Raw genomic sequence first — 18651 nt, forward strand, 5'->3', positions numbered from 1 at the left:
GTAGGGGTGTTAACCCCGGTGTCCTGGCTAAATTCCCAATCTGGCCCTCATACCATCATGGCCACTTAATCACCCCCAGCTCTCAATTGGCTCATTCATCCCCCCCTACTGTAACTATTCACCTGGTCGTTGCTGTAAATGAGATTGTGTTGTCAGTCAACTTACCTAGTAAAATAAAAAGTTAAATAAATGGTCAAGTAGATTTAAGTCGAAACTGTAAAATCGGCCACTCAGGAACATTCACTGTCTTCTTGGTAAGCAACTCCAGTGTAGATTTGGCCCTTTATTTTAGTTTATTGTCCTACTGAAAGACATTCATCTCCCAGTGTCTGGTGGAAAGCAGACCAAACCAGGTTTTCCTCTAGGATTTAGCATGTGCTTAGCCCCATTTCGTGTATTATTTATCCTGAAAAACTCCTGTGTCCTTAAAAATTACAAGCATATCCATAACATGGTGCAGCCACCACTATGCTTTAAAATATGGAGAGTGGTACAATATTTGTATTTGCCCAAAACATAACACACAGGACAAAAAGTTAGTTACGTCGCCACATGTTTTGCAGTACTATTTTAGTTCATTCATCATTATTGACAGAGTGAAAAGAAAAAAGCTTGTACGGAATAAAAAATATTCCAAAATGTGCATCCTGTTTGCAACAAGACTTAAGTAATACTGCAAAAAATGTGGCAAAGCAGCTAACTTTTTGTCCTGACCACAACGTGTTGCGGTCTCAGTTCCTGAGTGGCTGAGTTACAGTTTTGACTTAAATCTACTTGAAAATCTATGGCAAGACCTGGAAATGGTTGTCTAGCAATGATCAACAACCCATTTGACAGAGCTTGAAGAATTTAGAAAATAATAATGGGCAAATGTTGCACAATCCAGGTGTGGGAAGCTCTTAGAGACTTACCCAGAAAGACTCACAGCCGTAATCGCTGCCAAAGGTGCTTCTACAAAGTGTTGACTCAGGGACGTGAATACTTATGTAAATTAGACATTCATGCATTTCATTTTCAATTAATTGTCCAAAACAAAATGTAGAAACACATGTTTTCACTGTCATTATGCGGTATTGTGTGTAGACAGGTGAAAATTTCATTTCGAATTCAGGCTGTAACAAAATGTGGAATAAATCAAGGGGTATGAATTCTGTCTGAAGGCACTGCATATCTGTTTACTAGATCCTATTCATACAGTGTTCTGTCACTGCCTTTGACCATATTCTGGTGATTGTGGTTGCCATCCTTGAACAGGGGCAACATTTCAGAGTACTTGAAATGTACTCAACTGTATTCAATAATACATAGGGCTAGAGCAAACCATCTACATTACTACCTCCACATTTTTTGGGGGAATATCTGTGACCTCACAGCGTAAGAGCCATAGGCTGCATTTACACAGGCAGCCAAATTCTGATATTAACCAATCACACCAGAGCTTTTAACATCAGATCCTTTTTCAGAGCTGATCTGATTGGTCAAAATGTGTGTGAAGGAAATATCAGAATTGGGCTAGCTGTGTAAACACAGCAACAGCTGCCTTTTGTGGTGGAACTCTAGAAGAAGGCATTTTAGAGATGTTGAGACCGGTTGCCTTCTGATTCTCTACCCTTTATCCAGAAGTGTGCACTCCCCTCCCCATGCATTTAAAGCTATCGGATTGGTGCAAGCATGGCTGGAGGGAGTTCCCACCATATCCCTTACACCAGTCCATTCCTTTTATAATCGATGAGAGGGGAAATGTACGAGTGCACAGTTTCGGAGAAGAGTAGAGAATCCGACAGAAAGCCACAATTGGCAGATGAGGTGAGGAACAGTCACTGTCCCGCTTCTCATTAGAACTACACCTATGGGCAGTAAAAATCAATAGTGACCTCAATGGCCTCTGGAACACTTTTCCCCTCCTTTAAACATTAGCCTCCTCTTTGGGATTCAGGTTGTGATGTTGCCAGAGGAGGATGGGGGGGGGGGGGGGGGGGGGGGGCAAGTAATAGCTGTAGTTATACCTCCACTGTGCTCAATCGCACCATTAGAGCAAAGTCAAACTGTAGCGGCCTGCAGGGAAGGGGAGTGGTGCGTGGGATGAGCAAGGACGGACAGCTGGTGGAAGAGAGAGGGATAAGAGCGAGTTTCGAAACATGAGAAAGGAAAACCACGGCAGCTAGTAATCATTGCAACTCTTGTTTAATTCCTATGAAATAAAGCCTCTTCAACAGTTAAATGAAATGGCTAGTATGACATTGACAGATGTGATTCACATACACAAGGCTTGCACTATGTACAATGTGACTAAGGGTATGAGAAACATGCTTCCTCAGTTGGTCCAGGATACCTTACAGCACCCTATATAAAGAGTCAACACACCATTTGAAAATTCATCATTTCTTCACCGGAGTAGAAATTCAATTTATGGTTCTAAAATCTCAACAAAAAAAAAGGATCACAATTTGATAATCAAACCATTTTCTCCGTCACCTCGTGAGGTTAGTTAATATATATTCACAAAAGAAACAGAAAGAATAGTCATACAGACAGACAAAATTGAATAGTAACATTGATTTGACATTTTACGAAGAATGCTACAAAAACAAGCCCAGAAGTAGAAGTTCTGGAGTTGGAAAACGTGAGCCGTTTGTATACGGCCATTTGTGTAACACCATTTTGGGGTTTAGTCGACGCAAGGTCACATTCGCAACTACTGCGACACATCTTCACAAAATTCAATGGTTCTGCAGACAAGTTTACGGTAAAGTGCAACTACCATGGTTGCATTGAACATGTTTTTCTTTGTACAAATATTTTATATCAATATGTGACTAAGACATTTAAATACTTGTGAAACCCCCGTAATACACCCCCACCCTTTCCCCCAGGACCTCTCGCAAGAAAAAACAAAAATACATTATTGAAACTGTACACAAATATTCTGTCCATTTGATTTTCCGTTTCCTTGTTAGCGGTTGGTATGGCTTCTTTAAAAAATAAAAAAAAGAGACTTGTAGCTGGTTTTATAGAACAACTCAAAAAGCTGATGCACGTAGACTGCTGATGTCACGTGCCCATTTGAAGGGGTTCTCCTTTCTGTAAAAGTGTGAGAAATGGGTAAATAAATGGATGCAGAGAGGTACGGCGTTGATGCTCGCGAGAGTCTATTCATGTCTATACATTGTGTCTTGCACAATGGAAAAGATACAGAGGTGCGGAAGAAGCCTCCCTCTCCCGCTGCAGTTCCAGGAGCTGCCCATCACCACAGTGAGAAAATTCAAATGAAGAGACATGCAACCGAGGAGGGCTTCCTCTGCCGCCCTGTTTTCAACTCCTGTGTAGCGGATGCTACTGTCCATTAGCTAGCCTCCGTTAGCTTCGTCAACCGCTAGCTTCCGTTAGCATAGATTAAGTTATCTTTCATAGCATTAGCTGAGCTCCTGTGAGCCTAGCTAGCACTGCAGAGTGGTATGTCTCATTAAAACAGGGGGCCGGGGCCCTTTTCCTGAGGGGGGAAATGTGCATTGAGCAGAGTCTCCATGTAGGATACGTAGCTGGAGCTAGGCGTGTAGACTTCGCCCTGGTGCTGGGAGGGCATGTCTGGGGACAGGGGCAGCAGGGGGGCGGCTGGGAGATGGTCAGCGAGATAGGGGTCAGGGAGAGCGGGCATTGGGTTAAGGGTGGGCTCGGGGATGGGTATTGCCAGAGCCTGTGTGAGGGTAGGGGCACTGATGTCAGTGTTGGGGGGAGCAGACACATGGCTGGGGGTGGTGGGTGTAATACTGTGAGGTGCTGGGGCTGTAGCTGGGGGGTGGCGTCCGAGGTGCTGCTGCGTTGAGTCCATGAGGGCTTGAGGTGGGGGGTGAGGAGCGGGGAGGCGAGGCCGCTTGGCTGCCTGTGGTTCATCTCCTGACATAACACCTTCCTGGGTTGGTATTGCCTGGAGAGGTAAGATACAGCTTATGATTAAAACAGTGGCATGAAATAGACACAATCCCTTCTTCCATACCTTTGCCCCTACATCATACAAACCACTACAACCTTTTCAACCAAACTGTAAGCATGTATGTTTCCCATCAAGTAAAGTACACGACATGACCAAAAGTATGTCGTCAAACATCTCATTCCAAAACCATGGGCATTAGTTTGGAGTTGGTACCCCCTTCGCTGCTATAACAGACTCCACTGTTCTTTGAAGGTGTTCAATTAGATGTTGCTGCGGGGACTTGCTTCTATTAAAGAACAAGAGCATTAGTGAAGTCGGGCACGGATGTTGGGCGATTAGGCCTGGCTTGCAGTTGGCGTTCCAATTAGTCCCAAAGGTGTTCGATGGAGTTGAGGTCAGGGCTCTGTGCAGGCCAGTCAGGTTCTTCCACACCGATCTCGACAAACCATTTCTGTATGGACCTCGCTTTGTGCACGGAGGCATTGTCATGTTGAAATAGGAAAGGGCCTTCCCCAAACTGTTGCCACAAAGTTGGAACTACAATGTAATTGTATACTGTAGCGTTAAGACTTCCTTTCACTGGAACTAAGGGGCCTAACCCGAACCATGAAAACAGCCCCAGACCATTATTCCTCCTCCACCAAACTTTACAGTTGGCACTATACATTGGGGCAGGTAGCATTCTCCTGGCATCCGCCAAACCCAAATTAGTCTGTCGGACTGCCAGATGGTGAAGCGTGATACATCACTCCAGAGAACGCGTGTCCACTGCTCCAGAGTCAAATGGTGGCGAGCTTTACACCACTCCAGCTGACGCTTGACATTGCGCATGGTGATCTTAGGCTTGTGTGCGGCTAGCCGGCCATGGAAACCCATTTCATGAAGCTCCCGACAAACAGTTCTTGTGCAGTTTGGAACTCAGTGGTGAGTGTTGCAACCGAGGACAGACAATTTTATACACTACATGCTTCAGCACCCGGCAGTCCCATTCTGTGAGCTTGAGTGGCTGAGCCGTTGTTGCTCCTAGACGTTTCCACTTCACAATAACATCACTTACAGTTGACCAGGTGCAGCTCCAGTAGGGCAGAAAACTGACAAACTTACTTGTTGGAAAGGTGGCATCCTATGATGGTGCCATGTTGAAAGTCACTGAGCTCTTCAGTAAGGCCATTCCACTGCCAATGTTGACCTAAGGAGATTGCATGGCGGTGTGCTCGATTTGTATACATGTGTCAGCAACTGGTGTGGCTGAAACAGCCGAATCCACTCATTTGAAGGGGTGTCCACATACTTTTGTATATACACAGTATGTACAACTCCCCGCCTTATCCATTTGGACAGTGAAGCTGACATTCTATATTTTAGCATTGTACCCTAGGACTTTGGATATGAGATCAAATGTTTCATATGAGGCGATTGCACAGAATGTCACCCTTTACTTGAGGGTATTTTCATACATATCTGTTTCAGCATTTAGAAATGAAAGCACTTCTTATATTTAGTCCCCCCGTTTAAAAAAGTAATAAGTATCTGAACATAGTTTATTTACAGTGCATTCGGAAAGTATTCAGACCCCTTGACTTTTTCCACATTTTGATACGTTACAGCTTTATTATAAAATGGATATATATTTTTCCTCGTCAATCTACACACAATGCCCTCATAACGACGAAGTAAAAACAGGTTTAGGGTTTAGACATTTTTGCAAATCTATGAAAATGCTAAACATACCTTATTTACTTAAGTTTTCAGACCCTTTGCTTATAAGACTCGAAATTGAAATCAGGTGCATCCTGTTTCCATTGATCATCCTTGAAATATTTCTACAACTTCATTGGTGTCCACCTGTGGTAAATTCAATTGATTGGACATGATTTGGAAAGGCACACACCTGTCTCTAAAAGGTCCCACAGTTGACAGTGCATTGGGCCCATCCCTACGGTGAAGCATAGTGGAGGCAGCATCATGCTGTGGGGATGTTTTTCAGCGGCAGGGACTGGGAGACTAGTCAGGATCGAGGGAAAGATAAACGGAGCATGGAGAGATCCTTGATGAAAACCTGTTCCAGAGCATGCAGGACCTCAGACTAGGGCGAAGGTTCACCTTCCAACAGGACAATGACCTTAAGCACACAGCCAAGACCACGCAGGAGTGGCTTCGGGACAAGTCTCTGAATTTCCCTTTAGTTGCCCAGCCAAAGCCTGGACTTGAACCCAATCGAACATCTCTGGAGAGACCTGAAAATAACTGCAGCGGAGATCTGAATAGTTATGTAAATGTAAATGTTATTTTATTTGCACTAAATTCTAAAAACCTGTTTTTGCTATGTAATTATGGGGTATTGTGTGTAGATTGATGAGGGGAAAAAACTATTTAATTAATTTCAGAATAAGGGGTCTGAATACTTTCCAGATGCACTGTACATACAGTGGGAAGTACATTTTATAAAAGGGCTCAGCACAGCCCTGACTGAACTGATTATCATAACGTAATGTGCAATAATATTGTGCACGCACCAATTCCTTTCCTCTCCCCCAGCCCAGCCCACTCCTGCCATCCTCTCCCCCAGCCCAGCCTACTCTTGCCATCCTCTCCCCCAAACAACACCTGCTTCCCTCTCACCAGCCCATCCCTGCTTCCCTCTCTCCAGCCCATCCCCCTGCTTCCCTCTCCCCAGCCCATCCCCCTGCTTCCCTCTCCCTAGTAGGTGGGTGCCAGGTGATCGCGTACCAGGCGGGCGCAGACCCTTTTGGGCAGGTCCTGCTCCAGCGAGTGGATCTCTGTTTGCTTCAGTAACAACTGTGACTCATCCTGGAACTCCACCTGAATAGTGGAGAGGACGAGAGAGAAAAGAGAGATGGAGAAAGAGAGAGGGCAAGAGAGTGAGAGAGAAAATAAAAAAAAACTTTAATAAAAAGTTGATGAAGTGTCATACTTGGAAAAACTACAAAAACAGACCCTATGATTTTTGGAGAGTCCCTGGCTCCAAGTTGGATAGGTCAATAGGACAAAATACTGTACCAGAATTGCGTGATTGAAGGTAACAAACACAAACACCAGGGTTTCCATTAGCAGGTAATAGCCGGCTTTTGGGCGCCCAAAAAATGGAAAGCCGATAAATAAAAAACTGCCACCGGCCAATTGTCCAGGAGAAGAAAAAAGTTGGATGCCAAAATACAGTTTTTTTAGCCTGTTCATCGATGGAAATACCCGTCAATGTAAATACATTTCGATTGGTCATGCTTATCAGTCCATAGGTCCATTTGCATAATGTAGTGGAATTAAATTGGCGCGGGTGTATTTTTGTTAGTAGTTATGTTTATCACAAGTGCACAGCACATGAGTAGGAAATCTGTCAGGCAGCGTGAGAGCAACAGCTAGAGCTTCTCAAACAGCTCATTCGTTGCTGCTGGACTAAATGTGCTTTTATAAGCCCAATCATTGGGTAACAAAAATTCAACAAATGCAAAAGGAGGTTGATTAAAAATAGCTACAATTATTTTAAAAATGTAAACTGGTAATTGAAGCGTGCTTCCCATTCCCCATTCTATTACATAAGCAATGGTAGGCAGGTTATCAGCTCGTTTACCCACCATTTTGGAATGAGCTGGAGAGGGTATGCATTTTGAAAACTCTGGTGAGTGAGTGAGTGAGTGAGAGAGAGGCCCTTTGGGGTGGTGACGGCTACTAGACAAGGTCGCGCTCGCCACCCTGACACAGGCACCAGCTGGAGAGTTGATTTTAACAGCTTCTTAGCGCTGGCTCACACAGACATCTCACCGCCAGTAAGACGGGGAGGGAATACACTTTTTGAGAAGTTTTTCTTTCTTTTTTTCTTCTGAAAGTGTTGTGGTTGTTTGTTATGTTGGAAATAACATCTGAAAAAACAGGATTTTACAAGCACAGTGAGACTCCTAGATTAGAGCGCACACACACACACACATGCGCATGTCCGTGAACTCACATCGACTGCATTCGGAAAGTATTCAGACCCCTGGACTTTTCCCACATTCTGTTACGTTACAGCCTTATTCTAAAATGGATGAAATATATTTTTCAATTGAGTTCAAGTCCGGGCTCTGGCTGGGCGAGTCAAGGACATTCAGAGGCTTGTCCCGAAGCCACAGCTGTGTGCTTAGGGTTGTTGTCTTGTCGGAAGGTGAACCTTCACCCCAGTCTGAGGTCCTGAGCAGGTTTTCATCAAGGATCTATCTGTACTTTGCTCCATTTATCTATGCCTCGATCCTGACTAGTCTCCCAGTTGCTGAAAAACATCCCCACAGCATGATGCTGCCACCACCATGTTTCACCGTAGGGTTGGTGCCAGGTTTCCTACAGACGTGACGCTTGGCTTTCAGGCCAAAGAGTTCAATCTTCGTTTCATCAGACCAGAGAATCTTGTTTCTCATGGTCTGAGAATCTTTAGGTGCCTTTTGGCAAACTCCGAGCGGGCTGTTATGTACCTTTTACTGACAAGTGTGTGCCTTTCCAAATCATGCCCAATCAATTGAATTTAACACAGGTGGACTCCAATCAAGGGGTAGAAACATCTCAAGGATGTTCAATGGAAACTCAATGGAAGCTCAATTTCAAGTCTCATAGCAAAGGGTCTGAATACTTATGCAAATAAGGTATTTCAGTTTTTTTTTTTATACATTTGCAAAAATGCCTAAAAACCTGTCTCCAAGTGTCGTTATGGGGTATTGTGTGTAGATTGCTGAGTAATTTTTTTTATTTGAACCATTTTAGAATAAGGCTGTAATGTAACAAAATGTGGGAAGAGTCAAGGGGTCTGAATACTTTCCAAAGACACTGTACATACAGACAGACTCACACACTGATTAAAGGGATTGGTCTGTGTGATCCTAAACCAGAAAAAGTGTGTGTGGCATTTGTCTTGTCATATCACACGTCGCCCATGCCGAGTATGTGTGAGCTCTGAGCGCTGAAAGTGTGTGTGAGCGCACAGACGTGCTCATTAGGCTAGGACCAGGCCGACTTGCTTCGAGATTAATATAACAGGCTCTTTCTCTCGCTCTCTCGCCTTGTGTGTGTGTGTGTGTGCGCGTGTGTGTGTACACACCACGTGTCTTCTGAGGAGTTGTGTTGCTCTGGTACAAATTCCAGGAACACTAAGCAGGAAATTCCTCTCCTCTAAGCGGTATACCTCGTAAGCACTCTGCGCATCGCACCAATAAATTCCCCACGTGCCGACCGCAAACGCTAAATCTCTCAACTTTTAAATTTCAATGCCCGCTGTTTCAAGATCCTCCGTCATAACCTACAAGGGTGGCCATCCTTTTTCGCACGCAGATAAATACCGTGCCGGAGAGTAAAAGTCCTGTAGGTTGTAAGTTGTGTCGTAAAGAGGCTGGAGCTGTAGAACCGACCTCGTGCAGTGATAGGGAATCAATGTAAATGCCTTTCATAAAGCCTACTAAAAGAGTTTACAACAGGTTTGAGGGGAAATATATTCTTCTTGACCTGTCCGCGCATCCTAGTGGTAGAACGATAATATACAGTAGCTCCATTTTGCCCTAGGCTATGCTAATGTGGACTTTATGACTCAAGTGACGCGTTTTAGACGTCAGATGTTTACAAACTTCAAAAGTGGTCCGGATTTTAAGCCATATACCCCTCGGACCCACATGGCGGTACACAGGGTGTACAGGCTTCTGTACTAGACTAGCTCGAACATCCCGATTCTAACTAATCAACTTGACATTAGTGCTGGGCTCGAATCAAAAACCTGCACCGAGGCCTATAGTCGCTCTCCGGGTAAAATGGTTGGTGGGCTGATGAGGGGGAGTGAATAAAGGAGAGTATGGGAGGCCACCGCTACTCACCTGGTAGTGCTTGTGGACGTGGTCCCTGACGTAGGAGGCGTTGAGCGCCTTGCCCTCCGTGGTGTGGACCAACATCAGCTCGCCCATCTCTGGCGGGCCGTTACGAAGACAGTCATGACTCTGGAAGTGGGGAGACATGGGGGGGGGGGGGGGGGAGTGAGGGAATGAGAGGAGGGAACAAGACAAGAACAGGTTAGGATTTGAGATGCATCCAACATATCCATTCGATATGCCGCTCTATGAAACACGGCTTTGAGAGCTCATTTTCTCTCCTGTTGTTATGTTCGTCGACTAGGTCAACACTTCACCATATAATGGTCACCTCACTGTTTTAAACCTTAACGATTAACATTGACGGGGCTGTAGTGGAGCGGGTCGAGAGTTTCAAGCTCCTTGGTGTCCACACCACCAACAAACTATCATGGTCTAAACACACCAAGCCAGTCGTGAAGAGGGCACAGCGCAACCTTTTCCCCCTCAGGAGACTGAAAAGATTTGGCATGGGTCCCCACATCCTCAAAAAGTTCTACAGCTGCACCATCGAGAGCATTCTGACCGGTTGCATCACCGCCTGGTATGGCAACTGCTAAGCATCTGACCGTAAGGCGCTACAGAGGGTACTGCGAACGGCCCAGTACATCACTGGGGCCAAGCTTCCTGCCATCCAGGACCTATTTCCTGCCATCCAGGACCTATCTAATAGGCGGTGTCAGAGGAATGCCCATACAAGTGTTAGAGACTCCAGTCACCCAAGTCATAGACTGTTTTCTCTGCTACCGCACGGTACCAGAGCGTCAAGTCTAGGACCAAAAGGCTCCTTAATAACTTCTACCCCCAAGCCATAAGACTGCTGAACAACTAATCAAATGGCCACCAGATTATTTACATTGACACCACCTCCCCCCCATTTGTTTTGTACACTGCTGCAACTCACTGTTTATTACCTATACATAGTCCCCTCACCCCCACCTACATGTACAAATTACCTCAACTAGTCTGTACCACTGCACACTAACTCGGTACCGGTGCCCCCTGTATATAGCCTCGTTATTGTTATTCTTATTGTGTTACTTTTTATTATTAATTCTACTTTAGTCTACTTGGTAAATATTTTCTTAACTCTCCTTGAACTGCACTATTGGTTAAGGGCCTGTAAGTAAGCATTTCACGGTATGGTTGTATTCGGCGCATGTGACAAATAAACTTTGCTTTGATTAAGACACCGAGCGGTGTAGAGTGGAACTCACCACAATGTTCTCTGGGAATAAGTTGTCGCAGTAGGAGCCGTCATCATAGTTGACCTCGTAGAAGGTGTGCGACGCCATGCCGATGATGGTGCAGGGGTAGAACCAGCCGTCGCTGTTCCGACCAATCACCTTCTGGCCCAGAGAAAACTCCCCCCTTGGCCCCGCCCTCGCCTTGACAGACAGAGAGAGGGAGGGTGTTTGAGTATTTGACATGGAGGGAAATATCATGTACTTGATTAAAATCTATCTATTGCCATTTTATTTATATGTTGTTAGAGCAGTGGATCACAGACAGTGCACAGCCTTCATATTCTATGATAATTTCAGTTGGCAGGAAACCCATAAGTGGGACATATGAGATTTAATCTGAAAAACGTATAGTGTAGCAGTGAAGCTAACACTTAGCCTGACACATTCATAACATAAAGCTAAGCAGAAGCTGTTCGTTTTGCAAATGTCTATTTCACACAGCGTAACACAGCTCGCACCTTGTGATTGGTCTTCTTGTGCTTGTGGCACGTGACGGACACCACGTAGGGCCAATCGGCAGGCTTCATGAGCACGCCGGCGATGTGAGCGCAGGTGACATGAAAGGAGGTGGAGCAGCTGTCGTGGGAACACTGGATACACGCGCCGCACATCTGCTTGGTGTTTTTATGGCAGTACACACACTTCTGCAACACCAGAGAAGGGAATAGGCATGTTAAGAGTCAAAACATCGTACTGACAGTGTCTAAAGTCTGTCTAAAAAAATATATATAACTTTTCTACACTATTGTCAGAGCATTTAGTATTTCAGGAGTATGTTTCAATATCGACAAGAGCAAGAGACTTGGCTGAAAATAAATGCTTAACTTTGATTGAGTTTACTTTGATACGGAAGCAACACAGTGTACCTGTTGTGTCCGAAGTTGATGTTAAAAAACAAAAACATCCAAATATTGTTCGAGCAAAAACGATATTTCAGGGGTACAGTTTTAGTGAAAACATGGTGTAAAAGCAAGTGAACAAGGAATAAATGCTCATCGTAAGTTCTGCGAAACAGTATTTCACTCTAAAGTTTACAAGTGAAACTTTTGTTTTAACTTTTGATATTTGTAAATGTCATGAAAAGGTGAGAAACACTCAATCAAATGCAGTTACAAAGGTGGTGCGCTCTGTTGCGCACAGCAGGAGTTTAAACGAGGCAACATTTTAAGTTGGCTCTTCAAACTAAATATTATCCTTCATCTGTTATTTTCCTGTCCATCCTTTCTTCTCTCTGCCTCCTTGATCCTCTCGTACGTGGCATTCCCCCACCTCGCATCGGTCGCTCATCTCTTTCTGTCTTTCTCCCATCTCTCCTTCACCCTCAAGACCTGTTTTCTAACTCGCCTCCCTCTCTCACCATCCTCCTTTTTCCTTCCTCCCACTCTTTCAACCTATTCCGATCCCATCTCCACACTCTCCTTCTCTCCATTCCTTTCTTCTTCTCTCCCCCATCTCTCCCCCCTCACTTTCTTAACCCCTCTCCCTGCCTGCCCCCCCCCCCCTCCCCTCCCCTCGCTCGCTCCCCATCCCTCTTCTGTCTCCTTCTCTCTCGCTGACAGATTGCATATAGCCCGCCGTGACCCGCAGGAGATCGATGGAAAATAAAAAATATTTATTAAAATGTCAATACTTCATTTTAGACCCCGTGGGCCAGCGGTGGAAATGCACAACAGCTCTCGATAGGGCCTCGGCTAGGAGATATTTCACCGGCCTCGCAGTCGCCTGATTTAATATTCCACTGGGCAGAATCATGAGACAGGCTTCACAAACGGAACGAACCACAGGAGGAGATTTATGGACGTCAACAAACATTTATTTATTTGTTTGTTTGTTTAGCTTGCCCCCTTTTTTTTGCTTTGGTCTTTGCCGGCTGAGGTTAGAACCAATGCATCAAATTTCCTCATAGAAATACAGTTGAAGTCGGAAGTTTACAGCCAAATACATTTAAACTCAGTTTTTCACAATTCCTGACATTTAACCCTAGTAAAAATTCCCTTTCTTAGGTCAGTTTGGATCACCACTTTATTTTATTAAGTATGTGAAAATGTCAGAATAATAGTAGAGAGAATGACTTATTTCAGCTTTTATTTCTTTCATCACATTCCCAGTGGGTCAGAAGTTTACATACACTCAATTAGTATTTGGTAGCATTGCCTTTAAAATTGTTTAACTTGGGTCAGACGTTTCGGGTAGCCTTCTACAAGCTTCTTACAATAAGTTTGGTGAATTTTGGCCCATTCCTCCTGACAGAGCTGGTGTGACAGAGTTTTGCCCACAAATGTTCTATAGGATTGAGATCAGGGCTTTGTGATGGCCACTCCAATACTTTGTTGTACTTAAGCCATTTTGCCACAACTTTGGAAGTATGCTTGGGGCCATTGTCCATTTGGAAGACCCATTTGCGACCAAGCTTCAACTTCCTGACTGATGTCTTGAGATTTTGCTTCAATGTATCCACATAATTCTTTCTCATGGTGCCATCTATTTTGTAAAGTGCACCAGTCACTCCTGCAGCAAAGCACCCCCACAACATGCTGCTGCCACCCTCGTGCTTCACGGGTGAGATGGTGTTCTTCGGCTTGCAAGCCTCACCCTTTTTTCTCCAAACATAACGATGGTCATTATGGCAAAACAGTTCTATTTTTGTTTCATCAGACCAGAGGACATTTCTCCAAAAAGTATGATCTTTGTCCCCATGTGAGTTGCAAACTGTAGTCTGGCTGAGCGGCCAGACTACAGTTTCCTTACTGAGCGGCCTTTCGGGTTATGTTGATATAGGACTCGTTTTACTGTGGATATAGATACTTTTGTACCCGTTTCCTCCAGCATCTTCAAAAGGTCCTTTGCTGCTGTTCTGGGATTGATTGCCACTTTGCGCACCAAAGTACGTTCATCTCTAGGAGACAGAACACGTCTCCTTGCTGAGCGGTATGACGGCTGCGTGGTCCCATGGTGTTTATACTTGCGTACTATTGTTTGTACAGATGAATGTGGTATCTTCAGGCGTTTGGAAATTGCTCCCAAGGATGAACCAGACTTGTCTACAATTTTTTTTCTGAGGTCTTGGCTGATTTCTTTTGATTTTCCCATGATGTCAAGCAAAGAGGCACTGAGTTTGAAGGTAGGCCTTGAAATACATCTACAGGTACACCTCCAATTGATTCAAATGATGTCAATTAGCCCATCAGAAGCTTCTAAAGCCATAACATAATTTTTGGGGAATTTTCCAAGCTGTTTAAAGGCACAGTCAACTTAGTGTATATAAACTTCTGACCCAATGTAATTGTGATACAGTGAATTATAAGTGAAACAATCTGTAAACAATTGTTGGAAAAATTACTTGTGTCATGCACAAAGTCGATGTCCTAACCAACTTGCCAAAACTATAGTTTGTTTACAAGAAATTTGTGGAGTGTTTGAAAAACAAGTTTCAATGACTCCAACCTAAGTGTATGTAAACTTTCGATGTGGGTGGGTGCCACATGTTCGGCAATAGAGCACTAATACCTGTGGAGGAGCCGCTCCTGTGGAGGAACTGAACGTTGGGGAAGCAGGTTGTGGTACACTGACAAAGAGCTCCGGGCCAGTTTTGTCGGACTGTCTTTGTTTCTCCCTGGCTGTACCATTGATGCCCCGTCCACTCATGCTATACTGCATTTCCAACCCACTGCATCAACTCCCTTTCCATCATCCGGAACGGACTACTAGAGAGACTTTTCAAACTCCATCTCCATCAATGAAGACCACAATGGAAACAAGTCTGACTTTTTTTAATGATATCCCTGTCATGTGCGTGTGTGTGCGTGTGTGTTTCTTTAACTAGCAGATCAAATCAATCAAACAGCTCGAGGGGGGGAATTCCAAAGGATTGGCACCTGATTTGAACTCATCCCATCTGTCCCAAAACCAGGGCTCGATGAAGACTAGGAGAAGGTCAATTTCTATTGTAGATTCTCAAATTTAAATACAAAATTCAGTTGCTTCTGGAAGTATTCTAAGGGTGATTATTAGGTTGCATAAACGTGATTTTAACCCCACAATCCTTTGAATTGGTATCAATAAAGAGGATCTGTTGCTGCTGTCATTTAACTCTCCAAATTGAGTCTAATACAACTGTTACCACTTATCACTAGATTTAAGAAAATAAATGCTAACACGTGAGATGCATATTTTTTGCACTATGCAAAATAAACTCTCTATTTGAAAAAAATTGTATTTTCTATAAAATTCTTATTATTGCTTCTGACTTTACCAAGTTAAATTTGATTGTACTATTTTATTTGTTTTAAGTTAGCTCACAGATTTGAGGGTTTTGGTAGCCCTCGTGATCCTGTATACGGGGTTAAAAATGGCAGAGTTTGTCATTGATCAGCACCTAAATTGGAACGCAGTGGGTGTAAAGTAACGAGTTGTACACAACTTCAGGGGTCACATTCTCCGCTTCACAGCGCTGTATTGGTTTTCACTGACAGCCATTATAAACTTGAGCACTGCGGGGACAAGAAGATGGTCAGATCCATCCCGCTAATTGGGCTACTTTTTTGCATATTTGTTGTTTGAGTGATGAACATGCGGTGAATCTGTGTTCCCGAAAGTTGAGACTCCATTCTCTGCGCACCACAATAACAATCCGTTTGTCTGAAGTGCAGTATCCAGGTCACCTGTGACTTCCTTGATTTGACCGAGGGTGTAAATCTGCCTCGTCTTACTTCATTAAGGCTGTCATTCTCCTAGGATTACCTGGCTCACTTCATTTGGACTACTTTCAAACAATTATCTTGCCTTTGTCCATTTGATCAAATGCTCTACAACCTTCTCCCCCTTATTCTTTTCCCTTTCTGCTTTTTGGATTCTAATTCTGTACCGCAGAGTAGTTTACCAGTGAAATCGCCACTATTCATTCATCCTGTAAACTCTTATCTCGATGCTCCTAGAATAAGTCTTTCGTCTATAAAAGTATCCACTGGCCTCTGAGGAATGGATTTAGCTCGTCATTTGAGAACTTAATGACCTTCCAAATGAGATGACAATTACAGTTTCTTGTGGACTAATAACATGTGGTGCCCCAAATTAATTAGATCACACCATTCCTCTACAATAGAGATAAGCCCAGTCGTCCAAATCATCAGGAGGGCGCGGCAGCTTTTTCAACAGCCCTTTTCAAAAGGTGGAGGAAACAGTGCTCGGATGTAAATTATTCAAAAGACGATCTTCACTTCTTTTGATAGATTATTCGGGGGACGACGACATTATATTTGTAGATTTGTGACAATGCCACTGCGGAGGCTGTGCGACTGAAGTCGCTTCGGATGAAGGGAGGGAGGGATCAAGCGAGGGACGGAGAGAGGGAGATAAAGGGAGGGAAGGGAGCCGTGTGTTCAAAGGCGCGGCAGCAATGGGAAATTGCCTCCTGCCCGCGGGATCAACGCAGTTCATTTAGCGCACAGAGAAATGACACCTGATTATTCAGCCATTCATTTCCGTGCATCTATTATTTAACTCTGCCACCGTCCTCCTCGGCTCACTAATACACCATCCATCCATCCGGGAGGAGGAGAGAGGGAGTGACGGATGGAAGGAAACAGAGTGGCAAGAGCAAAAGAGAGAACGGGAGACAGTGGAGTGTGAAGGGAGTTGGTGATAGAGAAAAAGGAACAGAGAGAGAGAGAAAGAAAGAAAGAATGAAGGACTGACAGAGATGGAGTGATGGGGAGAGAGGAGGAGTGATGGGGAGAGAAAACGACATGAGAGCGGGAGACGCGAGGTAGTTTGTGAGAGAATAGTTGAGAGACCCGGGCCCGTATCCACAAAGCATCTCAGAGTAGGAGTGCTGACCTAGGATCCGTCCATATAATTTACGGCAAAACTGATCCGAGATCAGCACTCCTACCCTAAGATGCTTTGCGGATACGGGCCCTGGTAGCGACAGAGCAGTCGCAGCAGTTGAGGAGCAGGATGGGAGGAGCGTAATTCTAGAATACTCCAGTCTAATTTTGAGAAGGCAATTCAAAGGAGATCACCAAGTTTAAGCATCTGACGAAAATGCCGTGCATTTTACACATCGGCCATCTAGGACCAGAGTCATGTACTTTAGGGCACAGTGTCAGGGCCACTCATTGGACAAGTTCAGTTAGTCCCCTTCCCTGTTTCAGGCCATTTGGTGCCAATTGAACATGACTCTTGGGCTCCCTCCCTCCACTCACCAGACTCTTCCTGTTCTCTGGGATGGCGCTGATGTCCACCGGCTCCCTCTCGACGGCGTTGACGAAGCGGGCCTCGGCCACAGCGATGGCACAGATCACATGGACCCACCTGGAGGGAGGAGAAGAGAGGAGACATGACGTGTGTGTGTTTGTGTGGGGGGACACATATGACGCGAGCACCCAACTGTTCACAACACACAGCGTACAACTTATCACAAGCCATGCCATGTTACAGTAACATAGGGGACGGCCAGTGCCGTGCAGAAGTTAGGGAAGGGGACACTGACCGGTTGTCCGTGGTCATCTTCAAAGCGCCTCCCCGTAAGTTACACAGACAGCAGTCCTGTGAGAACACATGAAGGGTTAGGATGTGGGTAGGTAGTGGGCACAGAGGGGAAGTGAGGGGTGTTGTTCAGTCGTATCAACATCCCTGCATATAAAATATGTTTCCAAATGGGATAAATATGGTCAATTAAGAAGCCCGGTGGTCTGAGTCCACATGGAGTTGTTTCCAGTGAAGGCATAATGCGGTTTTGTGTTGATTTGATTGAGGACTCACCGCTGTCCAGGCGAGCGCTGTACATCTCAAACACTTCCAGGCCCCATTGTGTACCGTGTCCGGCCTAACACCATAACAACCTGGGGGGGGTAAGAAAGAAAGAGAGAGAAACAGAGAGAGAGACAGAGAGAGAGAGAGAAAAGAAACAAGTCAACATTAACTGAATCTTCTGGCCTGCCATTCACATTTATTGGTACTGAACCTACTGAGCCATGAAAAGGATTCTGTTAATCAAAGCACAACTTTCTCCTCCTCTCTTTTTACAAATCCCCACAGCTACACGTAGTTCTGATTGGGCGGCAAAATATTTTTGTTGTTGTTGTCGTTTGTGCATTTGAACTCGCGTGCATGTAGATCAGCTACAAGCAATGACCCAGGAAGAGAAGACGAGAGTGTGTGTGTGGGGGGGGGGGGGGGGGGGGAGAGAGCGTGTTTGTTTTTTGACAGGATGCCTCCTCGCTTCATTTCTTCTTCTCAACAACACCGTTGCTGCTGCCTGTCCAGTGTCTCGCTAGCTCAGTGCTCCTCTCTCCTGGATGGGATAATGAACTTCCCTGTCTGGGGTGGGAGCTCCGCTTTAGTGCTAATAAGAGCCCAGGAGGCCAACTTGGTGTGGTTGTGTGTGTGTGTGTGTTTGTGGGAGAGGGGGGGCAGTGTGTGTGTGTGTCCTTCACTAAGGAACCAATTGTGTTTAAATGTGGCCTAAATGCATGCCTTTAAGTGGGATCTCATCCACAATAAAACATAGGACTATCAATTCACTGAAACTTAGAAAACAACAGAGTTGAGAACAATCATCTAGGCCGAAGCTGAACTGTAGTCAAAACCCAGCTAA

At 44.8% G+C, this 18651-nt stretch overlaps 1 protein-coding gene across 2 annotated transcripts in view; it reads right to left on the minus strand.

Annotated features, from left to right (window-relative positions):
- Window positions 1-2167: 2167 nt before the first annotated feature.
- kdm4b (lysine (K)-specific demethylase 4B) overlaps window positions 2168-18651 on the minus strand; it is an 87879-nt gene continuing 71395 nt past the window's right edge. For both annotated transcript variants that reach the window (XM_090235178.1, XM_036977812.2), the window contains exons 15-22: window positions 17817-17896; window positions 17545-17600; window positions 17258-17366; window positions 11513-11698; window positions 11025-11195; window positions 9778-9897; window positions 6662-6754; window positions 2168-3925 (exon numbers count right to left, since the gene is read on the minus strand). In XM_090235178.1, the coding sequence (XP_090091304.1) occupies window positions 3464-3925; window positions 6662-6754; window positions 9778-9897; window positions 11025-11195; window positions 11513-11698; window positions 17258-17366; window positions 17545-17600; window positions 17817-17896 (1277 nt within the window). In that variant the 3' untranslated portion in view covers window positions 2168-3463. The remainder of the gene's footprint in view (window positions 3926-6661; window positions 6755-9777; window positions 9898-11024; window positions 11196-11512; window positions 11699-17257; window positions 17367-17544; window positions 17601-17816; window positions 17897-18651) is intronic.

The sequence above is a fragment of the Oncorhynchus mykiss genome, chromosome 5 (genome assembly GCF_057628025.1).
Source record: "Oncorhynchus mykiss isolate SJ-2025 chromosome 5, ASM5762802v1, whole genome shotgun sequence".
In the NCBI taxonomy this organism is placed as follows: Eukaryota; Metazoa; Chordata; class Actinopteri; order Salmoniformes; family Salmonidae; genus Oncorhynchus; species Oncorhynchus mykiss.